Source organism: Spermophilus citellus, assembly GCF_964194105.1.
Source record: "Spermophilus citellus genome assembly, chromosome: 5".
In the NCBI taxonomy this organism is placed as follows: Eukaryota; Metazoa; Chordata; class Mammalia; order Rodentia; family Sciuridae; genus Spermophilus; species Spermophilus citellus.
Genome location: NC_138186.1, coordinates 61,039,208 through 61,060,606, shown reverse-complemented (window position 1 = coordinate 61,060,606; position 21,399 = coordinate 61,039,208). Strand labels below are relative to the sequence as shown.

General features: G+C 39.4%; 1 protein-coding gene across 8 annotated transcripts in view; it reads right to left on the bottom strand.

The window, feature by feature from the left end:
- Nucleotides 1-19,933, bottom strand: part of RUNX2 (RUNX family transcription factor 2) — a gene marked incomplete at its 5' end in the record, with an annotated part of 232,802 nt that extends 212,869 nt beyond the window's left edge. For all 8 annotated transcript variants that reach the window (XM_081296133.1, XM_081296136.1, XM_081296140.1 and 5 more), the window contains 3 exons: nucleotides 4,680-4,784; nucleotides 10,799-10,955; nucleotides 19,547-19,933. In XM_081296133.1, the coding sequence (XP_081152259.1) occupies nucleotides 4,680-4,784; nucleotides 10,799-10,955; nucleotides 19,547-19,933 (649 nt within the window). The remainder of the gene's footprint in view (nucleotides 1-4,679; nucleotides 4,785-10,798; nucleotides 10,956-19,546) is intronic.
- Nucleotides 19,934-21,399: the final 1,466 nt, after the last annotated feature.

Sequence of the window (21,399 nt, the reverse complement as noted above, 5' to 3'; positions counted from 1 at the left end):
TGCCCTCAAGCAAAACCAGCAGGAAAACAACATCCAGCTGAACCCCAGTCAACCCATGGAATCATAAAAAATAATAAAGTTATTATTTTAAGCCATTATATTTTGGGGCAGTTTATTATATAGCAATAGATAACTGAAAATGCATCAAGAGAATCAGAAAGACATATAAAATTATTATTTTCCATCTTATGCATAGCAAACAATACCATCAGTCCTCTTCCTAACTTGGAACCATTACTATATAATATGACATGGCTAACCAAGTTTTCATCTTTCTACAGAAATTATTTAAATTAGACTGGAGTTGGAATCAAGTGCATAAATGTAACAGAGGATCCTCATAGAAACTGATGTCTAAAAGAGTTAGGCATCCAAATGCATTACTGTTGCTGCTGCTGCTACACTGACTTCTCCCACTGGTAAACATACAACAATGTTTTTTCAGAGCTAACTTGCCAACAGAAGGTCAAAACACCTTGCCTGAACACAAGACTTACAAATTTTGGATCTTAAATATGATGTCATGTCTTAAAATGATAAGCTGCCAAAAAAATAAATGGTATTTTGTAAAGATGTGCACCGTTTTCATGTTTATGCTACTTAAGATGAGGGTTCTAATAAGTCATCGGCTATGTTCCTTTAAAGGGAAGTTTTATAACTGAGATGAATCACAACTGCAAAAGATCAAAGTTAAAAAACATCAATGATGCCATGGGGTACTTTTTAATCTTGTAATGAGTGATGATCATGTGCTCTTATGAAGTTAGTCCAAGTGCCAACGCCAGATGTGTATATTAAGAAAAGAAGTTGTTTGTGATGTGACAGCACTGGTTCAACTGCCAGAGACAGAAAACATAGAAGGATGAAATCTTTTGGATTTTTGAGTGAAAAGCAAGTCTTGGCAGATGTGTTGATAAGCAAGGCCTCAGAAAGGGTACCAGTGTCCTATCACCCTGCCTTGGACTTTGCTACAAATAGGAATTTATCACCAGTTCTGCACAGCTATCCCTGTACATCATGAATATCTGCACCAGGGAAGATTTATAACACTTTTAGTATCATTTACTATTGAGTAAAAATTAGTAAAGCCATCTGTAGGAAAAGAAATAAGACTAAATATCAGAATCTAGATGGTATCCATTTCCTGGCGTGTACTGTAAGCAAAGTTCTATAGCAAACTTCTGACACTGAAGAAAAGTAATGTAATAACAGTTAACATTTAATGACCATTTACTACATAACACCATACTAACAATTTCACATGCATTACATCATATACTAATGAGGAAGATACTATTTTTATTATTCTCACTTTTTTGTCTTGGTGCTGGGAATCCAATCCAGAGCATCAAACATGCTAGGCAAATGTTCTACCACTAAGCTACTTCCTCGGTTATTTTTATTTTATTTTGAGACACTGCCTTACTAAGTTTTTAAAATTTTTTTTTAGTTATACATGGACACAATAATCTTTATTTTGTTTATTTATTTTTATGTGGTGCTAAGGATCGAACCCAGGTCTTACACGTGAGAGGCGAGCACTCTACCGCTGAGCCACAACCCCAGCCCATGCCTTACTAAGTTATCTCAAACTTGCAATCCTCCAACCTCAGCCTTAATTATTCTCACTTTCAAGGCAGATTTTTGCCTGGAGAAATCCAAGGCAAAGAGAATCTAGGGAACTTGGCTGCTTTCAGGCAGCTAAAAAAAAAAAAAAAAAAAAAGGTGAAATTAAGATTTCAACCCAAGTAGTCTGAACCAAAGACTCAGTTAATCCATGTCTTGTCCTTGTTCAAACAACTTAGCTACCCAAACCAGCCTTTTCAATATATACTCATATAGTGAGAAAATCTAGAAAAATTCCATCTCTAAACAGTAACCAATAGTACAAAACCCTCAACTCCTTCAAACTACTACAGTAATGAACAGAAATATACTACCTTCTGTGACAATAACTACTACTTAACAAATTATAATTTGGGAAGAGAAAACAAAACAATTGCATTAATATCTCTTTTTCCCCCTCTAGGAAAGCCTTTTACTAAAATGTTTCTCTATTAAAGGTTGATAAAATAAACCACCTTGAAATCTGAAGTAAGGGTTGGTAAATGACAATTTCTGGGCCACATCTGGCCTACCACCAGTTTTTGTAAATAAAATTTTATTGGAATACAGCCATACCCATGTGTTTATACACTGGCTTTGGGTCCTTCTGCACTAAAATGGCAGGGTTGAGTGCTTGTGACAGATAACCAAAAACAAGATGGAAGGAAAGATTCCAGTACAGATTCCAGGCTGTAGGATTAAGCTGTTACTGATGCCAGTCCTATCCTTATATCCAGGCAAGTCACCACAAGACGTCAAGGAAATGACATCATATTTTCACAGATATTTTCGGTTTACAAGAAACGTTACTCAGGCTGAACTGAGACAGGTGGTCTGCTACTTGTAGATCTGTATCTCCTTTCCCACCTACCCTCAGCACTACCCAAAGTCTGAACTCAGGTCATACATATAGCATCTGGCCCCTCCATCCCAAAACCTCATCACTTTAGAAGATGTCTCTGCCTTTAGAGAGCAGTGGTTCTATCAACTAATTCTGCCATAAACCTCTCTGAAATTAAGTAATGTTACCCACACTTGAATCAGAAGTAGCTTTCCCAAAACTACCCTGCCTCCTCACCTTTTGTCATATCTTTTAGAATGAGGAAGCATCAATTCTTCCATGTTTCCTTTTCCAATCATCAACTTTTGAGCACCAACTCCTAAGTGTACACACACACACACACACACACACACACACACACACATACACACACTCTTTCTCCCTCTCCCCTTCTCCCTCTCTCTCTCTCTCTCTCTCTCACACACACACACACACACACACACACACACACACAATAATGACTTCTCTAAGTACTGAAGAAAACAGCTGACATAAACAGGAAACATTTTTAAAAGACAAATATTAGCCAGGTACAATGGCACATGCCTGTAATCCCAGCGGCTTGGGAGCCTGAGGCAGGAGGATCACAAGTTCAAAGCCAGCCTCAGTGACAGCAAGACACTTAGCAACTCAGTGAGAACCTGTCTCTAAATAAAATACAAAATAGGGCTGGGGAGTGGCTCAGGGGTCGAATGTCCCTGAGTTCAATCCCTGGTACCAAAAAACCCACAAATATTAACGGTGCTAAATGTTAGTGTTAATGTTATCCTGCTTTGTGCATTACTAGAATTGTGACTGTTCCCTTTTCAGGAACTGGAGGAACTACTTAGGTAGAAGGTTAGAAGATATCTTCCCTCATAAGGCATCATTCATGATTTGTGGCAAAAAAAAAAAAAGTCAAGTGAAGCCCCAAACCAGGCATAGCCCCTGCCCTCTTCTGATCATCTGCACTACATAACCAATGGTATGTAGAACTGGAGACTTGGAGCTCACACGCACTGTGCACCAAACCACCTTATAGGACATTCCCAAACTGAATAGACAGAACAGCCCTGACCCAATACAAATTTAGAAGAAGACCATACACATGAAAGAAGGAGAAAACAAAGCCTCACAGCTTTTTGAGGCAGGAACCCTCCCCTAGTTCAGACAAGCAGTCGGCCTTTAAGAGAGCACAAAAGGGACAGAATCTACTGTATATTTCCATTGCTAAAAGATATGCTATATGGGGAGAGGCAAAACCTTACCACCTCTTTTCTACCTAGAAGAAAAGATATGCTACCCTCACAGTATAGGCAGCTGTACTATCATAGAACAAATAATCTTCCAGTTATACCTCCACCACAAACCAAATGAATGCAATGGCTAGGACCTCAGTGAAGTCCCTCAATAAAGGCAGAGTCTTGTATGATACTTTCATTGGCACATAGTGTTAATGTTTTTTAATGTCAAATAACCTTTAATTCTAAATATACTTAAATACTACCATGATGGGTTTGTTCAAATCAATTTGGGTATTGGGATGGGGAGAAGTAAATCCATTTCCATTTAGATTTAGGAGGAAAATACATATTGACCCAAATAGGTTATGTGCATTACCTTAAACCTTCTGGATGCCCAGACAGAATTAAATAAACCAAGGTAGATTTAAACCTGGTTTGACTCTGTTAAAGAAACTATCTTAACAATTATTGGAACAGGACCAAACAACAGTGTTGTAACAATCAAGCAAGTTATCATTTGCAAATAAATTCTTTGTAATTAAGCAGTGTGCTCTTTACAAAGGGAATTGAGTGGGCGAGTTAAAAAGCTAAAACACATTCTTAGGCCATGGGAAACATACCCAAATGCTTTTTGACTAAGCTTAAGAATTTTTAATTTATTCTTTGCTTCTTTAGCTCTCCAGGTTCTGTTCTGCCCTGTCCATTGTGTAGAGCAGATGAGCACAATTTCTCAGCAAATAATTGTGATGACAATAATTATTTACTCATTTACCAAAGTTATAGAGGCCTTTGCAATTTTGTGGCTAAGGTTAAAACTATAATTTTATTTTCTATTAACTGCTAAGGTCTACTAATTGTCCCTCACTAAAAATATATGCAGATAACTAACTTTTCAAAGACAGTACTTACAGATTGTATGTACATTACAGTAACATTAACTCATTTAGAACAAATTCCTCATAGGCTCTCTAAAAACTATCACTATTTTCAATAGAAAGGCAAGTACTTACTTCTGGGTTCCCGGGGTCCATCCACTGTAACTTTAATAGCTCTGTGATAGGTAGCTACTTGGGGAGGATTTGTGAAGACTGTTATGGTCAAGGTGAAACTCTTGCCTGCAGATTAAGGGGGGAAAATACAGAGTAAATATAAAAGGCAGTATTGATGATTATACAGCAACTGTCTAAATTTCATTCAAATCTCTTTTACAATGAAACAGAGAGTCAAAAGTCCTTACTCTAAACTGGAAACCCCCTGACAGCCACTTTTAGGATGATTCTAAATTCATTCAGTATTAAGATCATCTTTTTCACTACAGTACTATATAAGAAGGTTCTGATTCCTCCTCAGTAGCTCCTCAGTAGCAATATTTGTAAATGAAAACAAAAACCCTAGTCCACTTGGGAAGAGTTCTCTTCCTTTTAATTTTTCTCCAACATCAGGAACACATCCAAACACAATTTTAGAAGCCCTTATTTAGGATTAGGTCGTGACCCCATGACAGAACAATAGTAAATCATTGTTGATTATGTTATTTACTTCACATGGCTTTAGCATTTCATTTGCTTAAATGAACTACAATAAGAAGATGAAAGAGGGAAGTTCTTATGGGAATCATTTTAACAGGAGCCAGTGTCTCCTATCCTAGACTTAATGTGCCTGTGGTATGATGATTTCATCATTACTGGGACAAAGTTTTTCTCCTCCCTGCCCAACCTCCCCCTAACATGCATCCCTGCTGTTAAATCTTGAAATAAGGCCTTAATGGTGACTTATTTTCTGCTAAATGTATAGGACATCTCTCAACATAAACATGAATTTTTACTTTTAGCAGAGGCTGTGCTTCATTGAAATACTATATCTGATGCTTCAAATTAATGAGCTAAAAGCAATGAACCAGGGTTGGGGGTGGGTTGGCAGCAGATTTGGATGTCTGCTTTCTCCAGAAGACACCAGACTCTGTTACACAGACTCACTGACAGTTGTAATCAGTTAGATTTGCAACGGTTAGTCATGTCAGATAGTCAAAACTGCAAACTGTTACAAGACAGGAAAAGGTGGGCGTGAAACAGTGACTCAATAAAACATTCAGCAATCTGGGGCCAGAGTATTCATCTAGTCTGCTCCTGCAACAGATAAAAAGCTCATTTTGTTTTGCTTTGTTTTTTGGTCAGACTTTCCTTTCTTTTACTGAAAGCTGAGGGTATTAAATCAAAACACAAATCTTAAACAATATGTAGTAATGCAAAATTTAATGCAGTCTTTTCAAAGCTTAATATGGAACAGGTTATATACGAGTCTTAATGTAGAACAGGTCTTTGGCTGTCAAGTCTAGTGAATGGGTTTTCTTTTCAACCCAGACCATGTAAGTTCCTAAAATCTGTTTAAGACACACATCATTTGTTACTGAGTATACACAGCCTTACGCCAAGGTTCAAGGGGAGGGGGCAGGAGAAAGGAAAGGAAAGAGAAAGGGGAGAAGGGGAGAATTAGATGAATATTGATTAGAAACCCATTAATCTCCCTCTAGTCCATATACATTCTCTCATTTAACCCTGCACAGTTAGATTTATCACCCTCATTTACAAACAAAGCCAAGAGGGGCTTAGTAATTTATCCAAATTCACACCATCAATAAGTGGAAAAAGTGAGGATCTAAACCCAGGCCATTCTGACCTTAAAATTAATGCTCTTTTTAAAAATTTTATTCTGCCACTCTGCCAGAGAACATGAAAAAGAAATTAATTGGTAATTTACTTCTAAATGTGTCTCAAATAGCTCTCTGTGCCCAAGAAATAGTAAATACATAGAAAGTAATGTAATACCTTAGGCAAGGATGATGAAAATACTTTTAAAGTATCAGAGATATATCATATTTCATCCACTACATAATAGATATTACATGGATTTAAGTAATTTAATTCATTAGGAAACAGAGGATTTATTATCAATATTATGATTAATCAGAAGAAAAACAACACAGTAAGGAGTTTAACTTAGTCACAGAAAACTGAAAATCTATAGAAATGGACATTAGAAACTTAAATAGGAACCACTAGGTTCGGATTAAGACCTCAAAATAGTGGAAAGATTTGGAGGACTGAAATAGTCGATTCTCTAGACTGCAAGTTAATTTCCATTAAAACATTTTAAAATGTGCTTTTAGATGAAATTAGTTGTCCATGGATCCAGAACAGCAACTCTAATACTGGTTCCAATGACTTTGGTCATTGGAAGACCGTTACCATCCATGACACTAACCTTAATAAATCAAAGATGTACGTTTCTCAATTATCCTTAATGTCTCTAAATAACAACATTCTATGCATGAATTTACCTAAACAGGGTTTGAGAATATTTCTATTTTGGATCTTTACAACCTTGAGATATTAAAAGTCATCCATGCTTCAAATTCAGGGAAACACTCATGTAAAGACAAAAGTCAAATAGAAAATTCACCCTTCAAATCTAAAGCACCTAAATTCTCAGAGCAGAACCACTTTTCCCTTAAAAAGAGGTGGGTTGGGGTTGGGGTTGTGGCTCGGTGATAGACTGTTTACCTCACATGTATGAAGCACTGGGTTCGATCCTCAGCACCACATTAGAAAAATAAATAAAAGGTATTATGTCCATCTACAACTAAAAAATAAAATATTTTTTTTAAAAGAGGTGAGTTTGCAGGCATTGTGAGGCAAGTCTATAATACCAGCAACTTAGGAGGCTAAGGCAGGAGAATTGCAAGTTCGAGACCAGCCTCAGCAAATTAGTGAGGTTTTAAGCAACTTAGTGAGACACTGTCTCAAAATAGTGGGGGAAAAAAGAGAGAGTTCAGGGAGGAAACAAGTATTTAGGTAACAAATTTCCCAAAATCAAATCCTATGGATCACAACTGAAACAAAAATTGAAAAGGTTCCATCTACTTCTGATTGGCCTGTTCAGTAGGAACAAGCATGTTAAGTTGAAGAAACTATGACCCAACTTGACATTTGGTTCTTGTTTTCCTGGGTCAAATGTTTATGTAGACGTGATGATTTTCTTAAATTAAAAAAAGTTTTTCCAAATTTCATTTTTTAGCTCCGTGGTAAAATTAAATTGACTTTTGTCCTTACATGAGTGTTTCCCTGAATTTGAAGCATGGATGACTTTTAATATTTTAAGGTTGTAAAGATCCAAAATAAAATTGATAAAAATACAGTTCTTACTTAGGTATAACAAATTGTATCCTCCATAGTTTCATTTAGGAACTAGTTCTGCAGTATGTCCTCAAATCATATAGTTTTCAAGATAAATATAATGAACTGTCATTGATTATCAGTTCTAATCTGAGGGGCTGCTTGGAATAGACAGGAGAGGTAAGACTATAAGCCAGAATGTATCCTAAAATGACAAAATACTGTAGATGCTTTAAAAATGCTAGTAAACTATAGGGAAGAGGGGAGGAAGGGAAAGGGAAGAGGCAGGGGATTAGCAAAAATGATGGAATGTGATAGCCATCATTATCCAAAGTACATTTGTGAAGACACAAACTGGGTGTCAACCTACTTTATATACAAACAGAGATATGAAAAATTGTGGTATATATGTGTAATAAGAATTGTAATGCAAAAAAAAACAAAGTACATGTATAAAGACATAAATTGGTGTGAACATACTTTATATACAAAGATATAAAAAACTGTACTCTATAGATGTAATAAGAATTGTAATGCATTCCGCTGTTGTGTATTTAAAAACATAAAATCAATTTTTAAAAAAGCTAGTAAACTAAATCTACAATTAAAAATCATAAGGTATTTCTAATTCAATGCAAGTTTCATTGATAATCTACTCCTATTTCAAGCATTTTTAAAAGTTGTAATAAGACAACCCATAAAGTCTAGTGACATAACTCATTAATAAATCCAAGACCATTTGTCAGTTTCTGAGAGTTTACATTTATATGAGTGAAAAGGGGAAATAAGTGTAATATCTGGGGAATTTGGTGGGTTTTTTTTATTTTTTTAACACTATTGAAAACAGAAAACTTGTAAAGCCGGGAAAGAAAATACAATAGTAGCAGCATGTTGATAAGACACAATAACTTAAGAGAAATGGAGAAGTGTGAAAAATCAAAGAGGAAGCTGGAGTCTGTTATAAAAGCAGGTCAGGTACAAAGGGTACAAAGGCAAGTTAAAGGGTTTCCTGACACTGAAAAACTGACCCACTTTTTTTTAGAGTGTTACATCTTATCAGTGTCTCTCTGTTTTTTTCTCTCTCCATTCCAACTTGATATTACTGTCTCCTTGCATACAGTGTTAATAAAGTGATATAAAAATCTATTATTAGTGATAAATCAATTTTTCTGTCTCTCTCCACTGCTCCCCCCAACCCCCATCTAAATCTTGAAGACAAGTCTGGACCAATTTCTCCATCCTGCCTCTGGCAGCAGACTGTAGCATTTCAGATCCTCCACCAAGTCCCAGCTGCTTCAAAGGAAAAATCCTACTTTCTTCAGTTAAGATCATAAGAAATATAGGGGGAGGGGGTCAGCTCTGTTTGGACATAATTACACTTCATCAAAAGAAGCTTTCTTCATCTTCCATGCGTGAAAAGTCTGCAAGCAGTTAAGTCTGTCTTTTTTTTTTAAATATAAAAATTGCTATTTGGGAAACCAGCCAAAACTCAGAAAGCCAATATAGTAAAACAGTGCACACCCTTTGTTTCTCTTTGAAGTTTCTTAAATAAATACGTTGAGGGTTTACAAAGTACACTATCACTTTGCCATAGTTTCTACTCAAATTGATCAGAAAAAAGTTATGTAGCATACAAAAAGACAATAAAAACACTAGATTGAATCTGTAAAATTAAATATAACACCCAATCCTTCAAATACTAAAATTCATTACTCTAGTTAAAATTAAGGTAATTTTACATAAGAAGAAATATTCAATCTAGAACATACAGGTATATCATCATGTTCATATTTTTCTTAATTTTTACTAGGATAAAAGAGAAACTTTAATTGTATTATAGTCCTGCATGATAAACTGAAATAAAAGCATTATTACATACACACACACACACCCCCCAAGCCCCATCAGTCCATAATGATAGAGCATATGTCTTCTTTTCTTTTAATCAAGGTAAACTAAACATAATGCAGTGATAAACCCTCTAGTTTGGGTTCTAACAGAGGCTCTGAGCCTCACTGTATTTCAAATAACCTTTCAGTGACAGATTCTCATTAGCATGCATCATTTTTTTCTTTCTTAAGTTAAAAAGTACAACTTCTTGGCCCTGTTCCTAGAAAGTAAACTAAAACTACTCATCGGAAACAGCCTTGCTTGAATTTCCCTTATCAAGTTTTTACAATGGTAATAATTTGACATCTGATCCAAACTACAGAACAATTATTAGACATGGTTTAAAAATTGGTGCTTCTCATTTCCTAATTCAAACCTGGGCTGCAGTGAATCCATAAGGCTTTCAATTTGATTTAACCTTATTCCTAAATAGATCTACTTAGTATCTTCTTGAGATACTTAAAATTAAAATTTATCATTCATTTGTTTAGGCAACTTTATATCATCATCCTAACATAGTAATACCATTAGTCACTTATTCAAATGAACAGCTTTCTATAAAATATCATAATTTTAACAGGTTCTTATATATTATGAGAACAAATTAAATCACATAGAGGCAGCCTGCAATAGTGAAGAGCATTATGTTAGCTGTCCTTGCTTCAACTTAGAGCAAAATTGATTAGTATCAAGAAATTGATTCAATGTATTCATTTTACTTTCCCCTTTGCCAATTTACTCAATTATGTGACTCATAATTCAGAACTTTATCCTCCAATTGGTCTTTTCTCTATCTTATGTGCTCACAGTCAGTGAAATTAGGAGGTAGTTCTTCTGGAAACATTGTTTGAATTTTCAGTATTATAAAACAAATGAAAAAGGCCTGGGTACTCAGAAAAACACTCAACTGCGTCTGGATGCATTTAAATAAAATCTTCTGTAATTCTATTCAGTAAAAGAAGGTGTTGATTTGTATGCACACTAGATTTGTATACAGACAGTCCACATTTCATCAGAGGATCCTAATGTGCTTATTCCATTATCAGTATTAAAAATCAGAGACCTACCTCGTCCACTCCGGCCCACAAATCTCAGATCGTTGAACCTTGCTACTTGGTTTTTCATTACAGCAGAGGCATTTCGGAGCTCAGCAGAATAATTTTCATCGTTACCCGCCATGACAGTAACCACAGTCCCATCTGGTACCTCTCCAAGGGCTACCACCTACATAAAACAGGAAACACAGCAGCAATAATGGCACATCAGAAAGGCTTAAAAAAAATGAGAATAAATTCTCATTGTAAGTGATGTGTCTTATCAAGACTTAGTGCTCTGGTCCAGTAATGACAGAAAGGAATGAAGTATCTGTATATGGGTTATGATGCCACTTCAAACAGACCAATATTTCAGGGTCCACCCATTTCAAAGGCAGGCATAAATTTCCCTCATTTGTTTTTGGATTCTTCACTGAATATATGTACATTTTTATTAAATCCCCATGTTAGGCTGTCCACAGGAATTATGCCTCAGAAGAAAGGTTGATGCCCCATCTGTAGATTGCATCACACACATTAAGGCATCTCGTCTACAGCTTGGAGAGCCATGAGGTGTTCTCATCCAAATCTCTGGCTAAAAAGTAGGAAGTGTGATCAGCTCTTCAGAAGAAACCTTAAGGTATAACATTTGATTTCCTGACTATGTGGAGCCCTGGATATAGTGGAGTCCACATTTCATCTCCTTACATGGGGCTACATATTTAGCTTGCAATAAATGCCTACTTTGTAGTGGGACCCAGTGAAATACTTAAAAGTCTAGGTGCAGAATATATATACTAAGCTGAAAATAATCAATGACAAATGAACAGCAAAAACAAAAAATATACCCAGAGCCACACTTCTAATCTGTTTTATTCCATCTACCATCTTGGAATGACACATTTGCCTCCTTAATCTTCAACTGTTAGGCTGAAGCAGATTAACTCAGTTGAGTAAATATTCAGAATAATCAGTCTTTGAAACTAACAGACATTTTCTCTGCTCTACCTCTAAGGAACGGAGTTTATCCTGGTTAGCCAACTTACATGTGTACCTGTGATTAACATGGGGCGTGGTAATAGAATACTAGCAGTGTACAAAACTTACTATTCATAATCCACTACCAAGATCCTGCCCCCCAATAACAATACTTTCTGTCAACCAACTTCTAGGATCCTCTATTCAGGTTATTTCCATCTCCTCTTCACTTAGCATCCAGATGCCCTCTTGGTAACCCAGCTACAGGAGTACATTGTCACTTGTCTCCAGCTACAGGAGTCTATTGTCAGTACTCTGACAATGTTACTCTAGTGTCACTCTAGGGTGCTTGCCTGTCTGGCAAATATCCCACTTATCTTTTTCTACATATAGTGCTACTCTCTTCTTTTTGAAGATTTCCATAAGATGAAACTAAGCATTTAATATAATGTTCCAAATATGCTTGGTACATATTTTCAATAAAGCAAATTTCTTATAGTAAAATAGACACCATATCTATATTTTAGGGATAAATTTTCCCCATCCATGAGTCTCACCCCTCTCCTATATCCTTTCCTCCAGCAAGGAAAACAAACAAAACCTTGTCATTATTTTCATCACCCTTACCTTTCTCTTGGGTTATTTCTAAGTTCTATTCCTTCTATTTACCACCTTGTTTTTCAATCCAAAACCATAAACCTTCCTGAAACTATAGGGCCCACTTTCCCAACAGCCCACTATACTCAAGTAATCTTCATTTCAATGTGTGTTTCTGGGTGGATGTGTGTGTGTGTGTGTGTGTGTGTGTGTGTGTGTGTGTATAAGTATATATGTATGATCAACCTACTCCTTTTGATACACCAACCCAAAGCTGAGAGACTCACAAGTCCCAATTATATTAGTTTGAAAACTACATGAGGGAAGGGCCTTCATCTCATGTCTTATTTGCAGTTATATGCCTAGCTCCCAAAACAGTGTCTGGCACATAGTGTTTAATAAACATTTTTTTAAATAAATAAATGAAAGAGCTCCATAAAGAGAACCACTTTCCTTAGCCAGAAATCTCTGGGGCTACCAGATAGAACTCTGAGAACCAGTTAAAGGGTGAGTCATCATCATTCCTCACCAGCAATAATGTGCCCTTGCTTCAGACCAGTTTTCTGACTTTTTCTGTCCCAGAGGAGAGGAGATCATGGTAATGACCCTTTACTTGTAGTATAAGGTTATTCTCAATCTGAGAAGTCTTCAAGGTCAAGAGCAAATCTTTTGAGAACTAGACTTCCTCCCTGCATGCTTGATCTAGTACTTCAAGAGACTACTGAATATAGTTAAAACTGTACTCCTGAGGGAGGCCATGTATCTTTCAAATTCACAAGGACAAAAATGTGCACATTTGAAAATACTCAATTAACTGATGTTTGCCAGTATTCATCTGAACCTTCGATATTTTGTGTTTTAACACCTGCTGTGTGGCTCTCTCTGTCAAAGTAAATATTATAAAGATAACAGAAAAGCTCTACTGTTCAGAAGAGAATGAGCACACTAAATTTAAGAGTCTCCAATTTTTCCCTACTTTTGCTACATATCTACTATTTCCCCACATAAGTAACTTAATCCTCAGGAGCCACCATTTTTCAATATAATTTGGAAATAATTTTTTTAAAGTCTGTCAAATATATGCATATCATACTATATAAACAGAGAATTGTTACAATGATCTGCTTTTTGTAAGATGAGGAAGATAACATAGTGTTCTGCTCCAACCCTGGTGATGGCTAAACAGGCTTTTATTTAGAAGCATCCTTAAAGAGTTCAACTGAATATGTGATTCTTCACTTCATGTCCTGGGATGTTCTTTGGTGTTGTTGAGGATAAAGGATGACTACTGGTGGGTTTCACTCAACTAAGGCTAAACTACAGGAAATAATAAAAGAAATCTGCCCCAATATGATGGTTTTCAAGAACTATGGGACATTATTATTTTACTGCATATTTTTAACATAATGATTTTTTTTAGTTAGAAAAATAAAATTGATTCAATATGGGAAAATATGAAAAAAGAGGCTAAGAGTGAAATACATAAATCCATTTTACTTTGCTTAAGCAGCATAATAATTACCATATTAAATAATGGTATGTTTTACATGTCATATTTAACAAAACAAATAATCACGAGTTCACGAGTTGTGTAAGTATTCTATGAGGCTCAGAACTTGGCCTTAAAAAAAAAAAAAAAAAAACTAACACAATGCAGTGACAACCTTCCATGTTATGGCTGAACTCTGGTTTAATGGCTAAATATATTGTGTTTTCTGCTATTCACTCTACCAAATCAGATTGCCCAATGTTTTTCTGAGGAGGAAAAAGTGTGTGTGTTGGTGTGGAGAGTGTGTAGCACTGTATTTGACTTTATATCAATCACAAGGGTAATTACAAGTTTGACATTTTGTTTGTTTGTTTGAAGTAGATCTCTGAAGCTAAGAAGTTTCCCTGGGAAATTCTCTATTGTGTTTATTTGAAAGAAAACCAAAAGAAGGAAGAAATTTTTACACATTTCATGTATAACAAACTCAAGCAATGGAAAAATATTTTAAGGAGTTAAGAGCAGTCAAAAATGGCTCTTTAACTAGCTAGGCGTAAGCATGAGTTAAAATTTTTATCCATATTACCCAAGATAAAAGTACTGCTACACAAATAATTCATGATGAAACCTTTATCCATTACATTTCTAGGTATTTTTAAAATATAAAATCTACAAATTAAATAAACCTCATGGGAAAGAAATTTTATGCACTGACATTTCTGAATTGATAAAGGAGTTCTTTTATTTAACATACTTCAATATAACCAGCATTTAAATCACATGTATATAGCATGTACAAAATAAAATAAAAGGATATTTAATTCTAGCAATGGATTGAAATTTTGTCTGAAACTCATGACTAAAACTGTGAATCACACTAAAAGAGGAGTAATAGAGAATTAACTTAGACCTTTAAAATTATTTCTGTGATCTTAATATTGGATATTAAAATTACTCATGAAATTTTCATGGATAGAAGTATAATCTTAGCTAATCAATTACTCTTACAAAACAATTTGCAGTATAATTAAAATATGATTATTTTTCAAGACAGAATCTGACCAAATCTCTCTTTATAATAAAAAGAGAGGTTGAGCCAATAATTAAAGAAAGCAAAAATTTTAAGTAAATTATCAAAAAGTTTCAACAACTACTACTAACTTTTAGAACTTAACCCAGAATTTACAAATTCTAAAGGAAAAAATGAATATAATATACCATTTCAAAACATTTTTTGAAATTCGAAGAAAATTTTGATGGAAATTGTTTCAATTTAAGCCAGCAATTTATATGTCATGTATTAAGATGGTTTAAATCACCTAATAATGAATATTCTGGAATTTTGAAAGGACACAAATGGCAAGGCCAAAGGGGAAAAAATGAGACACATGTACCCTACTTTTTCTCAAACAGAAAGTTTCTAAAATTTTAAAAAATATTTCCACCTAGAAGTATTTGTTCCAGCTAACTTACCAATAAGTTTTATATGTTCAACCCTAAAATATTTAACTTTAAATAAGTTTTATTGCATTTAAAGATATAACAAAAAATGTGTCTATCTTCATATAACCTGAAATCTGCTATGATTTACATAATTTTGTATGACAATTTATTTAATAGGTTTAACAACCTATTTCCTCTTTAGGTATACTTAGATTTTAAAAGATATAAACACAAAATCTAATCATTAAATACATAGGAAAAATGCGATTCACTAGTGTCACATATTTATAAACTGCATACTTGCTTTTGAAGAGAGGAAAATGGCTAAGGATGTCGAAAAATGATTTTCAAAGAGAAGCTGCTGTCATTTTGAAACTTTCTTTTTATAAATACTGAAAAGTATTATTAAAGATAGAAAATTAACTACAAGTAGTAGATCGTATAGCTAAAATTATGTTTTCTTTCTTTAACTTTGCCAGAAAAACATATGACACTGGTAAACATATATAGTCCAGTGTTCTCTTAACTGAAAACAGTGCTATAGGCTTGCACTACTTTTAGTTTTAAAATATACATCTGGACCTAAAAATTTCTGCATACTGTTTCAGCTTGAAGCTATTTAAAGAAACTTAGTTATGAACCCTGAACACAAAGCTTCACAGTGGAAACGCTGAAAGACCCCTAACTAAAAAAAGTGCTACTGGACTGCAGAGTTGACTCTCCACTATTTCTACCTGACCATCAACTAATGAGCTGAATTTGCAAATTGCTTCTTTGTCACTAGAATTATCTGAGACAGAAAGGGCCCTGAATCTTCTAATAGCATGCCTTAACTATTTTAAGCTTAAAGTGAGATACACCTGAAAGAAATGTTAAAAATATTTCCATTTCCTTGACACCTGGGGGGACTGAGTATTTCAAAACTGCAGAACTTTGTTAAAAATATCATGCTGATAAACAACTGTATATAAAGTATAAAAGTTGATTTTGTATTTTTATATGTTGAGGAATAATGAATTATTTTAATATAATCCTAAAATAAAATCATATGAACAATACTAATACATTCCCTACTTAATGTAATACGCTGTCAATATCAAGCTGAAGCACTATTTTAAATTATATGAAAACAGCATACTGAATTCATCTGATTGTCTACATTTCCAAGCTCAGTGATAAAATAAGAACTCAGTAAATACTGTATTGATTTCAATACCAGACTTCTCAACAATTCAGTTCTCTGTATTTTTAAAAGCATTTATCCCTGGCTGGGGTTGTGGCTCAGAGGCAGAGCGCTTGCCTAGCATGCGTGAAGCATTGGGTTTGATCCTCAGCGCCACATTAAAAAAAGCAATAAAACTTAAAAAAGAGATACTGTGTCCACCTATAACTATAAAACATTTTAAAAATTTTAAAAAGCATTTACCTATCTGCTATCTACCTAACAACACTGTAATTTATTTTGTACGGATCTGTGAATATGATAACCAATTTGCTGTCATCACTTTTAAAAAGGAGACTTCATATTATTTTTTCATTACACGTGTATTTGATTATGTTGCAAGAGTGTAGAAAGTCTATTGCTTTCAGGCTTTTATCCAAAAGCAGGATATTTTTTAAATAGGAATGTTTTTACATCATTTGAATGAAAAGGATAAAAACTGCTGTCAAAATCTGAATGTTCAAATATCTATATACATTTTTTTAGCAGAGATACAACTTTTAAGTAAATCTCAACTGTCACTCCTTTTTGTAATTTCATTAAACACAAATATGAGGATGGTAAAACACTGAATCAGGGTTTAAGTTAACACGATTCATTATTCAATTAATATAAATTGCAATATTCAATTTAAAATGGTTTTGTGTTATCTATGTTCTGTTAACTAGTTAAAATAATAAGAATATGTTCTGTGTAATTAATAAGTATGATTAATAGAGAAATTTATTTTCAAAATACTTTTTAAAGGATTGAAGTGAGAAAGCCTAGCCGATAGCCAAAATATCTGAGAATAGCTCAAACCACACAGAATTTTATCTTTATGTGAAAACATCCTTTCTATAGAGAATACTCATGCTCAAGATCAATTCAGCATCATAAATCGTAAAAACAGTTCAAGACAGTTATACCTTAAACGGGTAGCAAAACGTTACATCAAACATGTAAATGATATCATCTAAGAACCTAGCCTTATATGTTCACATAGCCTCATCTGTGGCATTATACCTACTAAATATCTACTTATTTGTATTTTTTGCTGTTTTCATTCAGGTTTTCTGTCTGGTTTGGAGGCGCTATGAGAGACTGATGTTAACAAATTTCCACCCTCACATAAGGCTAATTAGAACATTCTGGGCCCTCATGCGATGAACATTATGAAATACACCTCTCATGTGGAAATTTCACTTTCTACAATTCACTTATATTCTGACCTTTTTCATATTTCAAGGAAGAAAATATTAACCTACCTACAGAATGGGTGCTTGATAAAAGGAGGAATGTCACTTTTAAATCATTTTAAAAGACCATTTCTTGAGCCAACTGCAAAATGAAACCTGCCCTAGAATACAACATCCCCTTTTCCATAACAATTCATTCTGATTCCTGTTCTGATAGGAGACCCAGCGAGATAACCGGCTCTAATTGACCCGGACTCCTCTTTCTTTCCACCCCGCCCACACACGGACTCGGAATCGGTGCGTGGGGTGGGGGTGATCCACAACTGGGAACTGCCAAAGGGCCCGTGGGAGTTTGGCCCCAGGGTCCACCCTGGAGGGACTGACAGGTTGTCTCCCTTCCCCCCCCCCCCTTTTCTTTTCCCCCAGGCCTTGCTGATCCTGCTCCCCACAGTTCCCAGAACCTGGGGGACCCAGGCCCCCTACTGAGTTGGAGGAGTGCTCACCTCGAGGATGGCTCACCGCCCCCTCCACCCGGGTCTCTAAGCCCCGCGAGTGCGGACGGCGGGGAACCGCTCGTCGGTCCGCCCGGGGCGTGCTGCTCCCTGGGGGTTCCGTGTCTCCCCCACGGCTAGGGCTGTCCCGAGAAACCCAAACCGCGTGGCGGAGCCGCCTTGGCACTCGGCCCTGAGGGAGACTCGGGACCCCACACCCTCAACCTGCGACCGTGGCTGCTACTCCCGCTGCGGCCGCCCACCCGCAAACTAACGGGCCCGCCGGGCGGAAGAGGCCTCTTGGAAGCCGCGGACTCCCACCTCCGAGCCCAGGCCACGGGTGGGAGCCACCCGCGACCTGGCACCGGCATGAGGAACCGATGGGACTTAAGGCCTTTAAGAATAATAGTCAAGTAAACCTGCACATTTTCACCTCCCTTTTCAGGTCTGGCGAACCGAGGTTGTTCCACAGGTTTCCCTCATCCCTCCCAGGCGGCGCGAGGCGGGAAGTTCGGTCCCCGCTGCAATAGGCGGCCCGAGCGCCGGCCCCTTCCCGCGGCCCGCGCCTCCCCGCGCTCCAGGTTCCGCGCTCGGGACCCCAGAGCTGCCCCGCCTCGGGGTACGCGAAGACCCTGGCGGCCCCGCCTTCCTCCGGGTAACGGGAACTGGCGCGGGTCAGCGAACAGCGCAGACGCCCCCTGTCCCGTCCCCCCTACCCCGCCCTCCGTCCCCAGGCTTGCCTGGGACCCTCCCAAGCCCCTGCCACGCTGCCCACGCGCCCCGGTCGGCACCCAGCGAACGCCAGCCCCCGAGCCCGGGAGGGGCCGGGGCCACTGAGCTCCCGCTGGTCAGGGAGAGGGATGCCGGATAGGCATCTGGCTGGGAGGGAAGAGGGAAGGACCGCACGGAATCCCGGAGAGAGGCGGCACGGGCACCCGCGGTGCGGGGCTGACCGGGAGGAGGACGTGGGAGTCCTAAGGAAGAGTGCCGGGGACCCTCGCCTCCTGGAAAGGGGCGGGGAGGAGCGAGAGGGGCTTCGCTGCAAAGAGTGGGCACCTTGGGGCGCCGGGGGGGAGGGGAGATGGCGCAAGCGAGTGGGTTAGAAGAGGGGCCGGGAGATCTGGAGGGTGGGTACCTGGAAGGGGGTATGTGGGGCTGAGGTCGAAGTGGCAGTGGGCACAGGTGGGAAAGAGGGGGTTTGCGGGACGACTGCCCAGAGCCCACCGGGGCATCCAGAGGAAGAAGGACAGTCAAGGTCCCTCCTGTCGGAACCGCCGGGGCAGGAGGTCTTGGAGGACCTCCGGGCGGCCCCCGTGGGCTTGGAGACGGCCGCTGGCAGGTTTGGCGCGGCCTGACTAGGGGCGGAGGGCAGCAGTCGCCTCTTACCTTGAAGGCCACTGGCAGGGTCTTGTTGCAGCGCCAGTGCGAGGGCAGCACCGAGCACAGGAAGTTGGGGCTGTCGGTGCGGACGAGTTCGGCCGGGTGGTCGGCGATTATCTCCACCATGGTGCGGTTGTCGTGCGGCGGCCGCAATCTGGGCACAGCTGCCGCTGCCGCTGCTGCCGCCGCCGCTGCCGCCGCCGCCGCCGCCTCCTGCTGCTGCTGCTGCTGCTGCTGCTGCTGCTGCTGCTGTTGCTGCTGCTGCTGCTGCTGCTGCTGTTGCTGCTGTTGCGCAGCCACCACCGGGCTCACGTCGCTCATCTTGCCGGGCTGCAGGCTGCTGGAGGGGGGGCTGAAGCGCCGGCTGGTGCTCGGATCTACGGGAATACGCATCACAACAGCCACAAGTTAGCGAAGTGGCCGGGGGAGGGGGAGGAGGGTGGAAATGGGGGGCGAGGAGGAGGAAATTGAGGGGGTGGAGGCGAGACGAGGGGAAAGGATGGAGGTGATGGGGCTGAGAAGGTGAGAAATCAAGTTCGACGAAGCCAACTGCGGGGCAGAGTCTGATGGGGGCCCCCGGCGGCGATGCGGAGCTGTCGGGTTGGCGGGTAGGGAGAACCAGGAGGCGCAGATCTCTGCCGGAGCCTTTGGATCACTCGGGGTGGCAGCTGTGAACGGGCGCGGGGGTGTGTTTGTCCCGGGGAGGCGGGGGACTTGAGTTTGCAACTTGCAATGGGGTCCCTTGGGGCACCGCGTCCTGGGTGCGCTGGCGCCCCCTCCCAGTTCGAATCCGGCGGTGGAGCGGAGTGGATTCAGCAGACCAGCCCCGGGGTCGGCATTGCCCCGAGCTGCCCGCCACCGCCGCGCCGCGCGCTGCAACTCAGCTACAGGCGTCCGCGCCGCCGCCGCCCGCCCGCGCCGCCGCCGCCGCCGCCTCCTCCGCGGAGGCTGCCTCTCCCCCCGCGCCGGCTGCACGCTCAGATTCCTCCAGCGGCGCTGCCAGCTCGGCTCCTTCCTTTTTCTTCTCTTCGCGCCCTCTCACTGCCACCTCCTTGCATCCACTCCCTTCTGCTATTTGCAAAGCTTCTTGGTCCCTCGCGCTTCAAGGTGCTAGGGGCCCTGGTAAGTCGTGGGCAGCGGATCTCGGGGCAACGGATCTCGAGCCTGCGAATCGTAGCCGCTGCCGCCGCCCGCCGGCCGCGAGAAGGAGCCCCCGGCACGCTGAGTTCAGCTGCCGAAGCCGAAAGAGGCGGCCCCAGTCTAGGGGGATCTCGCTTGGGCGTCTTTTTGCTCCCCCCAACCCCAGGACGAGGAACCCCTTCTTGGTCCGACGAGGTTGAAGCTGAGATGCCAGAGAGCAGCCGGCTGATCTGACTGTCGTTATTATTATTATTATTTTTTTTTGTAACTTCAGGAGAGGAGGAAGGAAAATACTTGAGTGTCTGTGCTGACTTCTCAGCGCTCTTCACCCTCCCCTACCCCACCCCCACCTCTGCCGGAGCAGCTCCGGGTAGGGAAAGACAGATTTTGCTGGATTCGGGTATTTTTTGTTTTAGGTGACATTAAAAATAAAAAATAGAGGCTGGGGAGCTTGTCAAAATAGTTTTTAGAAACTAAAGTGGAGAACCGAACACTTCTTTTTTCTTATATATTCATTCTTGTCATTCCTAGAGAACAAGGATGAGTATTTTCAAAAACTGGGAAAACTGTCAGCTTGATAATTAAGTTGCAGAAGCCTTTGCTGGGGGAAAACCCTAGCAGTTTTCCATGAATTTCAATCTTTTATTAAATCTATCCTGCGTCTCAGACTAAATCTAGTGTCTTAACTTTCTTCCTCACCGCTCCCAGGGGAAAATTTT